Source organism: Oryza glaberrima, chromosome 1, assembly GCF_000147395.1.
Source record: "Oryza glaberrima chromosome 1, OglaRS2, whole genome shotgun sequence".
NCBI classification, from domain to species: Eukaryota; Viridiplantae; Streptophyta; class Magnoliopsida; order Poales; family Poaceae; genus Oryza; species Oryza glaberrima.
Window position 1 is genome coordinate 26,993,467 of NC_068326.1, and position 15,438 is coordinate 27,008,904.

A 15,438-nucleotide genomic window follows, 5' to 3' on the forward strand; every position below is an offset into this window, starting at 1 on the left:
CTATCCAAAGCTCTCATTAATTTAGCCAAATGTTGCATAACGAGTTTGCCAAAGCTCTTAAGCACATCATCTAATTCATTATCACTTTCTTCATCACTAGAATCATCATCAAGAGAAGTGTGAGAGGGCTTTTGAGTCATCACCTTGCGGCCTTGGGCCATGAAACATGAGTAGTGGTAGGAATCGTCGTCGTCATCACTCAAGTTGTTGAAGAGACGCTCCTTGCTTAAAGAGGATGACTTGAAGGCGACGGTAGCAACACCACCCTCTCCTTCAACCTTGTCTTTTGGCTTGGGCTTGGGCTTGGCCTCGGAAGCTTCTTCATCTTCGGAGTACTACACTTCCGCCATGTGTGCCTCCGCCACATGAGCACGCTCCGGCTTCTTCTTGCCTCCCTTAGCCTTAGCTTCATTTGACTTGGGGCAATCGGCAATGAAGTGGCCATATTCGCCACAATTGAAGCAAGCTCTCTTTGATTGCCTCTTTCCCTTGTCATCATCCTTCCTTCCTTTCCCATAGCCACTCTTGCGAAGAAAATGCTTGAATCTCTTGACAATAAGAGCCATCTCTTCATCTTCACTTTCTTCACAACTTGACTCTTCTTCTTGTTTTGCCTTCAAAGCCACTTCTTGATTTTTGATCATGGCGGCATTCTTCACCATTTGCCTCACTTCACGAGTTTCCTCTTCTTGCATCTCATGAGACACAATTCTTCCAAGAATGTCACTAGGGGTGAGCCTCTTGAAGTCTTTCCTCTCATGTATCATTGATACAAGAGTGGGGTTCCTTGGACCAAAAGCACGGAGAAGTCTCTTGACCACAAAGTGATTTGTCATATCCTCACTTCCAAGTCATTTAATCTTGTTGACAAGAATTCATCCTATCATACATCTCTTGTGGTGTCTCCTTGTCATCCATCACAAATCTTCCTAGCCTTCCTTCCAACAATTCAATCTTGGCCTCACGAACGGCGGGTGATCTCTCATGAGCCAATTGCAAAGTGTCCCATATCTCCTTGGCCTCCTCAAGTCCATCCACTTTGTTGAACTCCTCCGGACTCAAGGCGGAGAGAATTGCATTGGAAGCTTGAGCATTGCGGTGGATGAGTTGCTCTTGCTTCGAAGTGAGCTCCATGTCATCATGGGGTACATCAATACCTGTACAAACAACTTTCCAAATACTTGGATGCAAAGAGATTAAATGCCACTTCATCTTGTGCTTCCAAGCGGCATAGTGTGTCCCATCAAAATGAGGTGCATGCCCGGAAGGCACGGAGACGAAGTTATGAGAAGGAACATTAAGTTTGTTGTAATCAAAGTGAATAGTAGCCCCCTTTGATGCAGTCTCCTTGGTGCTGGAAGCGTCTCCCTTGTCCCCTTCATCCATCTCTCTATTTCCCTCTTGATGCGACATCGGATCACTCCAAGCGGTGAAGCTTGAATCAGGAGCAAAAGGCTCTAATACCAATTGAACGTGCTGATGAAGCCTAGAGGGGGGGTGAATAGGCTGTCCCTGAAAACTTAAAAACAAATCGCAGCGATAAAATTCAAACAGACCCAGAACTTCCTGGTAAGGAACACCGGAACTTCCGGTCTGCCAGGCCCGGAACTTCCGGGTAACAGAACAAGGATGAAATTCAAATTTCGAAACAAGAGACTAAGCCAATCTTCACAAGATGAAGCACAGGTATTCTAAGCAGAGGATAGATCACAGAAACATCCATAGAAACATCACAGAAAAGACAAGAGCGATTTTTTCCCGAAGTTCGGATCTTGCGATCCTACTATCCGTTGAGGAGCTCCAAAGAGCTGGGTCTCGATTAACCTCTTGCCTCACTTGTGCAAAAACCCCAGAGGAAATCCACAGCTTTCAACCCCAAACACTCCTAGGCAAATTTCTAGAATTGAGTGACCACCAAGATCGAACTCAACCAACTTCTAGAAATCCGCCACAAGTGTGGGTTGCTCTACTTGGAAAGCCTCTAGAATCTCAGCACAAGAACTTCATTAACTTACCTCGTTCCCTATCGGAGGAGAGGAGATCCTTCACAAACTTACCCGGGACATCCACAATATGCAACGGATTCTCGCGGGCGACACCTAACCGTCTAGGAGATCATCTCCAAGAGTAATAAGCACCGAGATGACAGCCCACGAGATATTCCAAGTGCTCACCCAAGATCCTAGTCTTCACATCTCTCCAAATCTTCTTCTCTCCCTCTCAATCTCTCTTTCTCACAAGAATTAGGCTCAAGATTGAGTGGAGAAGGCAAGAAACACTTGGGAGAGGATAGCAACAGCTCTAGGGTCCAAAAGTGAAAGTGGAATGGCCAAAGAACGAGCTGGATATGTATAACGGCTAGGTGACGTCATCTAGCCGTTACTCACAATTTTGAATTGGAAACTAGACAGGAAGTTCCGGACCTGGAAGACAGGAACTTCCGGACTACACTTAGGAAAATCTTTTTCACAAGACAGGAACTTCCGGACCTGGAAGACAGGAAGTTCCGAACTTGCATTTTTGTACAGATGGAGTATTTGCAAAAATAACTCCTAGGGAAACTTGTCACTTGGTTCAACCTAAGAGCACTTGACATATCTCAGAGCACCACCTGGAACCCCTCTTAATAGTATGGTTTTTCCTAAAAACTCGATTGCAATAAATAAACTATCCTATGCACTCCTCGAGTTCCGGTCCACTTTGATTTTATACTTTTGGGGGGTCTCCAAGCATCCATCTTCCAAACCTTGGACTAATGCACCTGAAAGTAGCTCAATAAACTCATTAGTCCCTTAACCACATTTGCCATTAATCACCAAAACCCACTAGGGGGATTAATGCACTTTCAGTGGCTACGCCGGCGGCTGGACGGAGGTAGTTCGGCGTTCGCAGCATGGACCCGAAGGCGACGACATTGACATCGAGGGCATGGCGTTGCTATAGCCCTGCTTCTGGGGCACGCGGTGGCAGCCGTCGGAGGAGGAGGCGGCCAGCCGGCACGACGAGCCGCCGATGCTCGCGCGCGGACAGGCTGGACACGCTCCGGCCGTACGTGACGAGCACCGCCGCCGGCAATGACGCCCTGCGGATCGACCCTCCCGCCGAGGATGTGTCGTTGCTTCCATGCTGCTGCACGCTGGTTGCCGTCGCCGAGAAGGACATACTGAGTGAACGCGGCCGCCAGTACACAGCCCAGCTTCGCGGCGGCGGTGGTGGGCGCGAGGTGACGTTGGTGAGTCGGAGGGCGAGAACCACTACTTCCACCTGTACCGGCTGGCGCGCGCTAGCACCTGATGGATCGTGTCGCGGAGTTCATCTCGCCGGCCAGTTGCCTTCAGACGGAGGAGCTTCATCTCCATGGCGGCCGCCGCCGCATTTTTGCATCATTTCCCCGGCGATGGCAACACTCCGGCGGCATCATCAGGTGTTCCCACATATCAGCTCGTCCTGTCAGGGGTGCTCTGGCGTGAGGCGGTACATCCTGCGCCACAGGAAGACGCAGCAGGCCCCGACCCCTGCGCACGACCGTGCAACGCCGCCCCAGCTGAGGTGCCGCACTGGCCCGCGCCTCGCTGCGCCGGTGCCCTCGGTTGAAGAAAATGCAACGAGAAAGAGAGAAAGAATGAGAGAAAGAGAAAAGATAAGGAAGAAAAAAGAAAAAAAAATTGAAGGGTAGAACTGTACTTACATAGGTGTTTCTCTCTCCAATTCCTCCAGATATAATAAAATAATCTGACAGGTGTCCAACAACTAATTACTGGGTTTTTGTGGTGTCCTTTAGCAAATTCACGTTCTTGCGAGTCCACCAGCTAATTACACATATTTTGGATATCCTGTAGCAAATTTTGCCAAGAAGGAAAGGGGCAAAGGGACAACCTTCACTTCCCCTTCTTGTCTGTAGTCTATAGAGTCATGCATCTTACTCGTTTCATTAACGTGGCGCTTAGTTTCTTGAAAGAGAAAAGACGCGGCACTCGCGCTTCTAGCACAAAAGATAACTTGTATGCAGGGAACTGGATAGAGTGACAGATAACGTTATATGGTGGAGTAAGGGTCCTCTGCAGTACTGCAACGAGGATTTGAATTGTATAAGGTGTGTGCAGCACAAAAGTATTTGTTTTTATGAGCAGTATGGTTGGATATTATGAAGTGGAGGCTATATTTTTTTAGAGAACGTATAGTGGTAGATATCACCCATGGGCATCAAAGTAGGTTTAATAATATCGTCAACTTGCTAGCTGTAAAACATCCACATCATCTATAGTCTGTTAGTATAGGCTGCTCATATAACAATGGTCTTTATTACTATCATTTACGATAACAACTGATATATTTTTTTAATTGATATGGGTCTCACTAATTACTGCATTCTTCACTGTTGTTCCAAGCATGAGCCAATCTCCATCAGACTTATTTATTTCTTCATTGTACAGCGTGCTGCAGCCGGGCGATAATTATATCGTCAGCTCGCATTCTCTCTACCATTCTCTCCTCTAGCACAGCAGTGAAGCCAACGTGTCGTGCTATCGCCAGCCCAGGTTGGTCTATTAGACATACTCTCACATATCGTTAGACAACGTAAGACACGATGACGATAACATAAATATCTGAAAGGTTTTTGAAACCTTATCTGGAAGGGAAAAATTGGTGTGCTCAGTTTATGCTTCTATCATACATGTTTAGGTAGAAGGCTGTTTTAAACAGAAATTATATCTAGGAGACAAGGCACACTTAAAAGATACTGGATATGAAAGGAGGGGTCACATATCGATATATATTGAGATGTGGTGAGGCTCGAACCTAGTCGACTAACCCACCAACTTATGATGCCAGGACTCATTTTATTCTTTCTCAAGAGACACTAAAAGCAGAAAGGAAAAATACTACTTTCTCCTAACAAAACAACTCATTTTATTCCAAAGAAAAACCGATAAATGCCGTTGTTGTAATCTAGCTCGCTCCCAACTCCCAAGCTCCAGCTACTTCACAAGCATATCAGTTCGACGCCACCGCTCTCGAGTCTTTTTCTGATGTGGTCTTCAACAACTCACGCAGCTCCGGCTTTACATGTATCAGGCCTAGAAAGACAACCAATGACACACTTGAAAGATCAGTGTATTGGAGTTAGATAAACTCAATTTTCTGAAGATGATTGTGTGTCTGTGTTTTTACTTTCTGTATTTTCATTGGACCCAACAAATCACTCTTCAGCCAACAATCATCAAATTTATGTCTTTTTTTTAAAAGAAAGCTAGCGTGATTTTAACAAAGCTCGGCGCACTTAGCCCCATTATTCTTTTCAGGTTCTTTTCTGATTTTTGTCACGGATTATCTGCTTCACGCTTCTTAAAAATACAATTTCTTTTAAAAGAAACTCTTAGAGCATTATTTAAGCCACTTGTTTTAAGTTATTTACAAAGTTTTTTAAAAAATATTAATTTATCATGTTAATCAAGTAAAGCAAAAATTAGTTTCAAATACTATGAATTCATACATAATGCAACGCGCCGAGACAGAGAGCTAAAAGTAAACAATATTAATTTTCTATCGTTCATACATACTATCCTAAAAAGGAATCTAGGACTGTATGTGACACACTCTAGTACAATGAATCTGGACTGAGGTATATGTAATATTAGGATGTGTCACATCCAATATTAAGTAGGTTGGTTTTTATGGTACGAAGAGAGTACTAGATTGCCACTGAATTTGCTTGTTCTTGCTCCTGCCAGCCTATTTTCATGTCACTAGTCAATTTATTTTCAAAGGAAGCCAATTTACCAATAAATTTAAAAGAGAAACTAGCATTACTTTTATGACATTTGAAAGTTCTTATTGTATTTCGCGATAATTTCGCATTTCAGAGTAACATGGAGTACACGTGACTACTTACAATATAGAGCGTCATCTGCGCTCATATACTTCATTTTACTTCAGATTATATCGCATATGATTCACTATTACAATTTTTTTTCTTATACAAACTTTTCTCGCCTATAATAATTAACCACATTGCTGTAAAGCCTGTAATAGCATCATGCATCATCACTTCTATTGATATGTAACAGACTATTATTTACCACAATTGCAAAAGTAAATGGTTTGATCATGTAATAAATTCACTTACACACAAAGCAGTTGATCAATCAATCCAGACAGAAGCTTAGACCCTTTGCCCGTCTTCTTACCCTCCTTGGCATTGCTGGAGGTGGCCACGGCAGCGACGTCGTCGTCGATGATCTTCCCGGTCACCACCGGTGGCACGGGCAGGTTCTCCTCTGCGGGCCCCTCGAGCTGCCATTCCCCGTTCTGGCCGAGCACCATGCCTTTGTTCCTCTCCACCCACCATGACTCCGGCACAAGGTTGCTGTCCTTGAGGAAGCCGCTCGACTTGTTCACCAGCGCGACGCTGCGCTTCACCTGGAGCTTGAACTCGCCGTCCTTCCCGTCCCAGCCGGCCACCGTGTGCAGGATCCCCTGCAGGTTGTGGTAGTCGCCTGGGCTGGTGTCTCGCTTCACGTAGGGCGACTTCTTGGAGTCGACCTGGAGGGTTTTGCCGACGTTGGCGTAGCCGAGGAGGCCGCTCGGGTAGAGCGGGATGAGGTCGGGCATGTTCCTGACGTGCAGCGCCCGCAGGTTGGGCTGCTCCTCGAACTGCTTCTTGAACTCCGGGTTCCCGATCTGCGGGCTCCCGAACACCACGGCGGTCACCGGGATGTGCGCGCCGTCGCCGACCTTGGAAACGCCGTTGACGACGATATCGAACGCGCAGAGCGTGGCGAGCGACGCGCCGAGGCTGTGCCCCGTGCAGACGACGCTGAGGCTCTCGTTCCTGTACCTCGCCACCAGCTCGCGCACGGCGGCGAGCATCTGGTCGCGGGCGCTGTACTTGGAGAAAGGGGAGCGCTCGTCGGTGGAGCTGTAGATGAGGTACCACCCCTTCATGACGCGCGACCGGCCGCGCCCCGGGTGCCCCTCGGGGAGGATGTCGTCGTGGTCGACCAGGTCCGGCTTGAGCACGTCGACCCACTCCAGCGACCGGATGGTGCCGCGCCACGCGACGTAGATGACGCGCTGGCCCGAGGCGGCCGCCGCGGAGTCGTTGGACACGGCGACGTAGCCGATCCAGTTGGACTCCTTGCTCCACGCCTCGCGCGACATCGAGTACACCATGCTCCCCGGGAACGCCGTGGCGTCGGAGGTGGCGTAGAGGTAGGCGGCGACGGAGAGGTCGCCGGCGGCCGGGAACTGCGTACGGTCGAGGAGCGTGGCCCTGGAGAAGCGGCAGGAGCCGCAGTACCTGGAGTGGGAGTCGGAGTTGAAGGAGTCGTAGGTGACCTGGCAGAGGTCGCCGCAGAGCAGGATGAGGCGGCGCAGCGTGAGGTCGAGCGGGTCGAGGAGGCCGTCCCAGTGGGCGGAGCCGAGCAGCTCCGGCCACGGCCGGGAGCCGGCCCCGACGTTGCTGGACAGTAGGACTCCCTGGCTCTTGTCCATGTTCGTAGCAGCAGCGTGCTGATCCGCCGCTCGGTAGGGTGTCGGGGTGTGAGTGACTGTGTGAGGAGAAGAAGATTAGGTGGAGTGTGTGTACTGGGTTGAGTGACTCGCGCGGGAGCGGATATAGCGAGCGGAGACTGGACAACTGGAGGAGAGTGACCGCGTGAGTGGACTGGTGGGCGCGGGAGAGGTGCAGCGTGTGATTAAAACCATTCGTGTAAACTGTACGCGGCGGCATGGCATTAACGTTGGCCGGTGACAGTTCGGGCCCAAGGCCCGCACAGCGCTTTCATTGCACCGATGTAAGTATAGTAAAATTGAGTTTACTATAACAAATGTACTGACATGGACATATTTAAACTTTGTAAATTTGATTTAACTCATGAATATAAAATTTGAGTTCATGGTTCTTCTTCTTCTTCTTGCTGGGCACAAACCGCACATACTTCTAAAACAGTGCTACTGCTTTCTCTGTCTGGAATCTTTGGCGATCTTTCGAGTTCCGACTTCCAACTATAGCAGTACATTGATTTACACGAGTTGCTCGCCTCCAAATTACTCCCTCCGTCCTATAATATAAGAGATTTTAAGTTTTTGCTTGCACTGTTTGACCACTCGTCTTATTCAAAAAATTTTGAAATTATTATTATTTTTTACTTAGGTACTTTAAGCACAACTTTTTGTTTTTTATATTTGCACAAATTTTTTAAATAAGACGAGTGGTCAAACAATACAAACAAAAACTCAAAATCCCTTATATTATGGGACGGTGGGAGTAAGTCCAAACGAGATGGGTCCTTTACCAGACAACGATGAGGTATCTGAACTATAGCAGTACTATTCTTCGGAGGCAAAATCCTATCAAAACCGATGTGTGGCTTCCCCTAGTTCAGTATCTGAACGCCCATTATCAGCCGTAGGACAGTTCCAACTTGCCACAGACAGCGATGAGGTAACCCCACAGACAGCGATGAGGTAACCCCGGACGATCGACCAGGATCAATGTTACACACTAACGACCCTAGGAGCACTATTATTAAGTCTCATCCACACTGTCACTATGGCCTAATGGACAATTATATAGAGAGCAGTTTGAAAGCAATCAAACAAGTGAAGTGATCAGAGACCTAGAAGAATCTTGTCCTGCCGTGTCCTTCAATGAGTTCAATTACCAACGGATTAATCGGAGTTGTAAAGTGAGTCCCAGCCGGTTGACACCAGACAGACAGAATAATCAGAAAATATGCACGCAGAGAAACCGTATAAAACTCTATGTGCATATGGGCCTAAGGCCCAAAATGGTGGTTAATGTTGGGCTTCAAGCCCAACCAAAAGCCGAGGAGGACTCCGACTAGGCCTTGGCCATGCTGGACGGCGGTGCACGTTGGCCAGCGTGCCCAGACGCTTCGACAAGGTGGGGCCCGCAGGAACAAATCACGCTGTCACGCCGATCTGGGCCGTCCGATCCCGCCACGTGGACGACGGAAACCCCCTGGTCTCTCGAACATGGCGGATCAAATCGGGGACGAGACGACGACGCAAAAACAAAAGGCCGCTAATCTGACAGGAAACCCAGATCGCCTGATTCGCTGGGGGTGGGGCGACGAAACTTGCGCGATCTCCCCTCTCCTCTCCTCCGCTCGAATCTGCGGTACGCACGCCTCCCTCCTCCTCCTCCTCCTCCTCCTCACTCCTTCCGGCCCCGATCCTATAGCTCCTCCGCTCGCCGCGGGGATCTGCCTACGACGAGGCCCGGCACCCCCGCCGCCGCCGGATCGTGATTTGGCGCTTCAGACCCGTGCGTAGCGTGTAGGATCAATTGGCGCTCCACGTTCCCCGATGTTGCCGAATTTTCAGAGTTTGTTGGGTAGATTGACCCCCGCTACCTCCACTGTGGAGGTATGCAGAGCTGCCCGTGCGAGGAGATCGGGTTTGTCGATTAGTGTTCTGTCGAGAGAGCTAGGACTAGGATCTTCGTAGTGTTGTTGTTTAAGAAGTGATACAGTACAAAGCTCGTTTCTGCCTCAGTTCTTCTAGGGAGCTTACATGTAATGATCAATGTGTCTGAAACATGATTTTTTTTTTCAGAGATGTAGGGTTGGTTTTTGGACTAGAAAGGGTTCTGGTGAAGTACATATGATCCAATTGGCGATGTTCTATCACTGCCTTTTATGTTTTTACTGCTTACTAGAATAGTAGCTCATGGAGCTAGATCCTTCTAGTATTTCCAGAAAATTGGAACAACATAATCTTTCTAGAGTTAATCTTTTGCTAATTCGAATAGCAGGATAGTGTTTGCCTATTTGGCATATCTACTAACTATAAATTTCACCTTGTAGTTGATATCAGCTTTAGCTTTGTCAGCATCTGATTGATTTTAGATTGGCAAAGTATCTGGCCTTTGTTGCTGGTAACTTAGGAAATATAGAAGTGACAGTTAATGCCATGAATTTGTTGTTTTAATTTCTAATCTAAATCGCAAAACTAAAAGAGAAGATAAGTATGCGGCCAGTGAAGAAAGGGTTTAATGGTGATGCATACCCCATTTATCTAGGGAACTTGAGAAAACAGATACACGACAGATTGTCCATAGAATATTCTTCTGAGTATATTTTATTGACTCAATTACTTACCTACAGCAGGCTTCTTCTACAATCTCAAACATGGTTGTTGCAAATGGTAATGTCGACACGGAGGAAGGAACTCTTGAGATTGGGATGGGTATGGATCTTCTGCTTGATTCACAATAACCATATATGGACTGAGTCTAGCTTGTAAGTAGCCTAGTATTGATATTGTCGAACTACTCACACTTTGTAAGTTTTTCTTTTAAAAATGCAGAGTACAGGACAGTCTCTGGAGTTGCTGGTCCTCTAGTCATTCTTGATAAAGTGAAGGTAATCATATCTTGTGATGGCTATTTCATATTGTTTTACATGCAAATATAATTTTGATTATTTCAGATCACATTCACATTCCATATAATGTGTTGGTATTTCAGGGTCCTAAATACCAAGAAATTGTCAATATACGATTAGGAGATGGCACAACTAGGCGTGGTCAAGTGCTTGAAGTCGATGGGGAGAAAGCTGTTGTTCAGGTATGTACATATTTGTTTCATAGTGGCAATAAATAATTAAGATAGCATGCATTCTTTTAACATGTTGCCAATTCATTCGTGTGGTTATATTGTTATTAAAAAAAGTTGATTCCTTCTTCATCACTTATTAATATAACTGTTTTTCAAAATTCTATTAGTATATTATGACAATTTGATTGGAAAGCAGATGGTGTACACTGTTTATGCAATCTTTTAATCATTTTACAGATAATTAGCTGAATTGCCTGTATTTTGTCAGAACCATCTTAGATGGCAGTGATACAAGTATGTGATGCCTAACACAAATATTAAGTTTACAATTTTTATATTTCTTATGGTAGTATAAGCATCACCGAGCAGTTGTCTTCGTCTTTACTTTTGTCTTCAGGTTGCCTCAAACTTTTGAGAGTAATGTGAATGTCAGTCTAGATGTTATTGTGCAGTTGTTACCTACCTCTCTTTCACTCATGAAACTTTTGAAATCACTGGCAGGTTTTCGAAGGAACATCTGGTATTGACAACAAATACACAACTGTACAATTCACCGGTGAGGTAATATTCTTTTTCCCCGTGAATTTGTGCTAGTATGTAGTGTCACTGTTTAAAATAGTGACCAGGATCTCTGGCATTCACTAAATAAAGTTGTCAATCCTTGGATTAGAAACCGGCTGGCCCCCCACCATTAGCCATTGGCTTGTTCCCACATACAGTGTTTTAGTCATTGAAATTTTCGAAGTGATTCACTCTGAATTTTGTTCATTCTACTTTCCTCGTGAACTTTTTTCAGGTTCTAAAAACTCCAGTGTCACTGGATATGCTTGGACGTGTCTTCAATGGTTCTGGGAAACCTATAGATAATGGCCCACCGATTTTACCAGAGGCTTACTTGGATATTTCTGGTAGGTGCTAGCTGCTTTTGATTATTCATAAGATTTGATTATGGTGTAAATCAAATGCTTAGATTTTGACATCGGGTTTGCTGGTGCAGGAAGTTCTATCAATCCCAGTGAACGAACATACCCTGAAGAAATGATTCAGACTGGGATATCTACAATTGATGTTATGAATTCTATTGCCCGTGGTCAGAAGATCCCTCTGTTTTCCGCTGCTGGTCTCCCACACAATGAAATTGCCGCTCAGATTTGCCGTCAGGCTGGTCTGGTAAAGTGTTTAGAGAAGAGTGACAATATCTTGGAGGTATTTTTGTCTAAACTACATAATATTCATCATACCTAACTGGAGTATCATTTCCATGTTGCATTCTGGGTACTGTAGCAAGTTATAGGCATTACTTCTTACTTAGTTCTTGCAGTAAGTAGCCATAGATAATTGACAAAAAGCTTGTGATCTTTGTTTCTAATTTATAAGAAGTGACTAAATATATTTGATGCATACTTAGTTTGTCCTACATGGTGAAGCTAGCTACAAAAAGATTGTTATCAGTCATTGCAATTTAGTGCAGTTTTCTATTCTGTTATTGCTGTATGCTGAATAACATTTTGACATTCACACTTCTTCCTTAATGTTATCTATCTAATATAACAATTTATTATAGAGTTCCGAGGATGAAAATTTTGCGATTGTCTTTGCTGCTATGGGAGTAAACATGGAGACAGCACAATTTTTCAAGCGTGATTTTGAGGAAAATGGTTCAATGGAGAGAGTTACCTTATTTCTTAATCTGGTATATCTGCATTACCTTTGTTCTTTCTTTTCCTTCACTATGCTGCTCTAAGGAATTTGCAAGATCTATAACTTACTCCTTGATTTTGTATTTTTTGTTCATAGGCAAATGATCCAACTATCGAGCGTATTATCACCCCAAGAATTGCTCTCACCACAGCAGAATACTTGGCATATGAGTGCGGGAAGCATGTTCTTGTCATCCTGACTGACATGAGCTCATATGCCGATGCGCTTCGTGAAGTAAGGGCCTTTATCTTGCTGTATGCTATTTCCTAGTGTTTACATTAGAAACATGGTGGGAATTCTCTGCTATCACTTTGAGCTAAAATGGACGTTTTGAAAGATGATAATTCTGAAAAATGTTGTCTTGCCTTACCTGTTTGAAGGGGGAAAACGAGCACAACATAGGTTTATACAGAGAACCTAGATGGTTAGATCTAAGCAAGTTATGATCTGTTGTTTGTTGGGCTCTAGACTATTTTGTCTGTCATCGATGATCGGTAGCTAGGTATCGTATAATTACATTAACACAGATACAGAGTTATTCTATTCACTATTGCAGGTCTGCAGCTATACTAGTTATATGCTTTAAACAACAACTCGTTGTAAATTTCGATTCAGAAATATTGGTTTGAGCTAATTTGAATAATTAAATAATATTGTATTGAATAAATGCTTTAATATTGTTTTTCTACATATGCTTGCTCCTTTTTTTTTTTTGAAATCTAGTCCTTTTAATACCACGGTTTATGCTGATTTCTTAAGTATTATATCATCCAAGTCACCTCTACTTACCTTTTCTCTGTCTTTCCTCACATCAGGTTTCTGCAGCTCGAGAGGAAGTACCTGGACGGCGTGGTTATCCTGGTTATATGTATACTGATTTGGCAACTATCTATGAGCGTGCTGGTCGAATAGAAGGAAGAAAAGGATCAATTACGCAGATACCCATTTTAACCATGCCTAATGATGGTTAGTTATTTAAATGTGCTTACATTTTATGATAAATCATTTTGCGAACTTGCACTTTTTCCTTTTTTAATTTGAAGTATGTATGTTAATTGCACAGAAAAACATAGTGAATCAGTTTTATTAATAGAATAAATGTTACATGGATAACTGATATTAGATGCTGCCGGCAACTTTCTGACTCATTAAGTCGTGCTGTTGTAGATATTACACATCCAACTCCTGATCTTACTGGTTATATCACTGAGGGACAGATCTACATTGACAGGCAACTACATAATCGACAGGTATTCCACATTTTCACAGTTTCCTGCTAAACTTTGTTTGATGACTTCTAAACCGAAAATTTGGATTCCTGATTACAACAAAAGAACAAGAGAAGACTTAATTAGCTATTTATAGTAAAAGCATAAATAGTTGGCATATCAAAAGTTCTCTCTGATCTTATTGCTGATTTCAATTTGGCAGATCTATCCACCGATTAATGTCCTTCCTTCACTCTCCCGGCTCATGAAGGTAAGGTTTTTGGCAATAAAGAAAGCTGCCGCACTCTACATCCTACTTTAGAGTATCGTCAATATAAGGTTGATAATTTGCTTATAACTTGACCGGATCTCTTGCAGAGTGCTATTGGTGAAGGCATGACTCGCAGGGATCATTCTGATGTTTCGAACCAGGTCGGTTGGGCGTTCATAGCCTATGTTCTGCACAAACTACCTTAACCGAGTATATATATGGAGTATTTACTCGGATGTGTTTGTTTCAGCTGTATGCCAATTACGCCATAGGCAAGGACGTACAGGCGATGAAGGCAGTGGTTGGAGAGGAAGCGTTGTCATCAGAGGACCTGGTAACCCTCATGCATGACCTGACACTGTTATTCTTAAATTCCTTAATTATTTTAAGTTTTAACCTCCTAATCAACTGATCTATGAAAAAAAATGACAGCTGTACCTCGAGTTTCTTGACAAGTTCGAGCGGAAGTTCGTGACACAAGGAGCATATGACACACGCAACATCTTCCAGTCGCTTGACCTCGCCTGGTCACTACTGCGCATCTTTCCCCGAGAGCTGCTTCACCGTATACCAGCGAAAACCCTTGACCAGTATTATAGCCGTGATGCCTCCCACTGATCTGCAAAGGGTCGTGTGTAATAAGAAAAAAAACCATCCCGGACTCCCACTTCTTCTCTTTCATTTTTGCCACCAATGCATTCATTATTTTTTGTGTAAAAAACACGAATTATCTAGTGATGTGGGCTTCCATCATTGTTGTCCCAAGCACACCATGTATCATATTTATCTTCATTTTTGGAAGAAAATGTATTATTTTCTTGCCGTGGAAAAATGAATAAGTGAGGACGAGTGAGCTAGGGATTTGGTTAATGTAAGAACACAATGAAATAAGCCATTTGCCTCATGGTTTTCGCCTGTCAATTGAGTTTCAGACCCTCTTGGCTTTGTGTCTTTGTGCTCAGAGTTGTTTGTGGTTTAGCCCGTTAAGATCCATCCATGTGAACTTTGTTTCATGTGCGCCCAGCTAAAAAGATGAGTAAATTTCATAAAACTACAACTATAGCATAAAAACGATATAGTTCCTAGATCTTACTACAATGATAATATGGAAAATTATCACAATACTATATGGGAAATTGTTACAAAACTACAACTTTTATGTCATATGTTGCTACAGAACATGTAGGTGACAACAGTAAGTTTGGGCTACGTAAAAGTTACAGTTTTATAAAAATTTCTCACTATATTATTGTAGCAAACTAAAACAGGTCGCTAATGTTTGTTTGCAGTAAACTAGTAGTTTTGTCAATGTAATTGCGGTTTTCTGAAATTTACTCAGAAAAGAAAGATCTCGTGTATGAACTGTGGCGCTCTATTTGCCCCGAATAATTCCAAACAGGGACTCTAAGGACTAAGATTTGCCATGTGCATGCTCAATGTTTAAGGCGCAGTGTAGTCATAAGGTAGGGTTCCTAGATCTTACTACATGTTCCACAATGCTGGATGGTCATACTGACTTTAAGGTGGACCCCATATGTTGATAGAAAAAATATTTAATCATTTGTTTTATATTATAATTTAGTATATAGAAGTACTCCCTTCGTTTTTTAATAGATGACGCCGTTGACTTTTTCTCACATGTTTGACCATTCGTCTTATTCAAAAAATTTACG

General features: G+C 43.9%; 2 protein-coding genes across 6 annotated transcripts; one reads left to right on the forward strand and one right to left on the reverse strand.

Annotated features, from left to right (window-relative positions):
* Positions 1–4,746: 4,746 nt before the first annotated feature.
* LOC127760427 (phospholipase A1-II 5) lies at positions 4,747–7,622 on the reverse strand. 2 transcript variants are annotated; one of them, XM_052284681.1, is made up of 2 exons: positions 6,189–7,622; positions 4,747–5,078 (listed from the first exon to the last, which is right to left on the reverse strand). In XM_052284681.1, the coding sequence occupies exons 1-2, from the start codon at positions 7,492–7,494 to the stop codon at positions 4,996–4,998; spliced, it is 1,389 nt and encodes a 462-aa protein (XP_052140641.1). In that variant the 5' UTR covers positions 7,495–7,622; the 3' UTR covers positions 4,747–4,995. The 2 variants fall into 2 exon arrangements, with proteins under 2 accessions (XP_052140641.1, XP_052140640.1); XM_052284680.1 differs by having other exon boundaries at positions 6,128–7,610.
* A 1,410-nt stretch (positions 7,623–9,032) lies between these two features.
* On the forward strand, positions 9,033–14,686 carry LOC127758149 (V-type proton ATPase subunit B 2-like). 4 transcript variants are annotated; one of them, XM_052283784.1, is made up of 15 exons: positions 9,033–9,145; positions 10,134–10,215; positions 10,336–10,391; positions 10,496–10,594; positions 11,087–11,146; positions 11,382–11,493; positions 11,583–11,791; positions 12,150–12,278; positions 12,383–12,520; positions 13,102–13,252; positions 13,454–13,536; positions 13,718–13,765; positions 13,873–13,926; positions 14,016–14,099; positions 14,198–14,686. In XM_052283784.1, the coding sequence occupies exons 2-15, from the start codon at positions 10,158–10,160 to the stop codon at positions 14,381–14,383; spliced, it is 1,467 nt and encodes a 488-aa protein (XP_052139744.1). In that variant the 5' UTR covers positions 9,033–9,145; positions 10,134–10,157; the 3' UTR covers positions 14,384–14,686. The 4 variants fall into 4 exon arrangements, with proteins under 4 accessions (XP_052139744.1, XP_052139751.1, XP_052139734.1 ...); XM_052283791.1 differs by having other exon boundaries at positions 9,040–9,145; positions 10,137–10,215; XM_052283774.1 differs by lacking the exon at positions 9,033–9,145 and adding an exon at positions 9,177–9,393.
* The last annotated feature ends 752 nt before the right edge of the window (positions 14,687–15,438 follow it).

Bases quoted from the DNA above. Each gene is read 5' to 3' on its own strand.
- LOC127760427 (XM_052284680.1), bottom strand. From the start codon at position 7,494: ATGGACAAGAGCCAGGGAGTCCTACTGTCCAGCAACGTCGGGGCCGGC. The intron at 5,079-6,127 runs GTAAGTGAATTT...TTGTCTTTCTAG, and splicing joins ATTGATCAACTGCTTTGTGT to GCCTGATACATGTAAAGCCG.
- LOC127758149 (XM_052283774.1), top strand. From the start codon at position 9,334: ATGTTGCCGAATTTTCAGAGTTTGTTGGGTAGATTGACCCCCGCTACC. The intron at 13,253-13,453 runs GTTAGTTATTTA...GTGCTGTTGTAG, and splicing joins TTTAACCATGCCTAATGATG to ATATTACACATCCAACTCCT. The intron at 13,927-14,015 runs GTCGGTTGGGCG...TGTTTGTTTCAG, and splicing joins ATTCTGATGTTTCGAACCAG to CTGTATGCCAATTACGCCAT.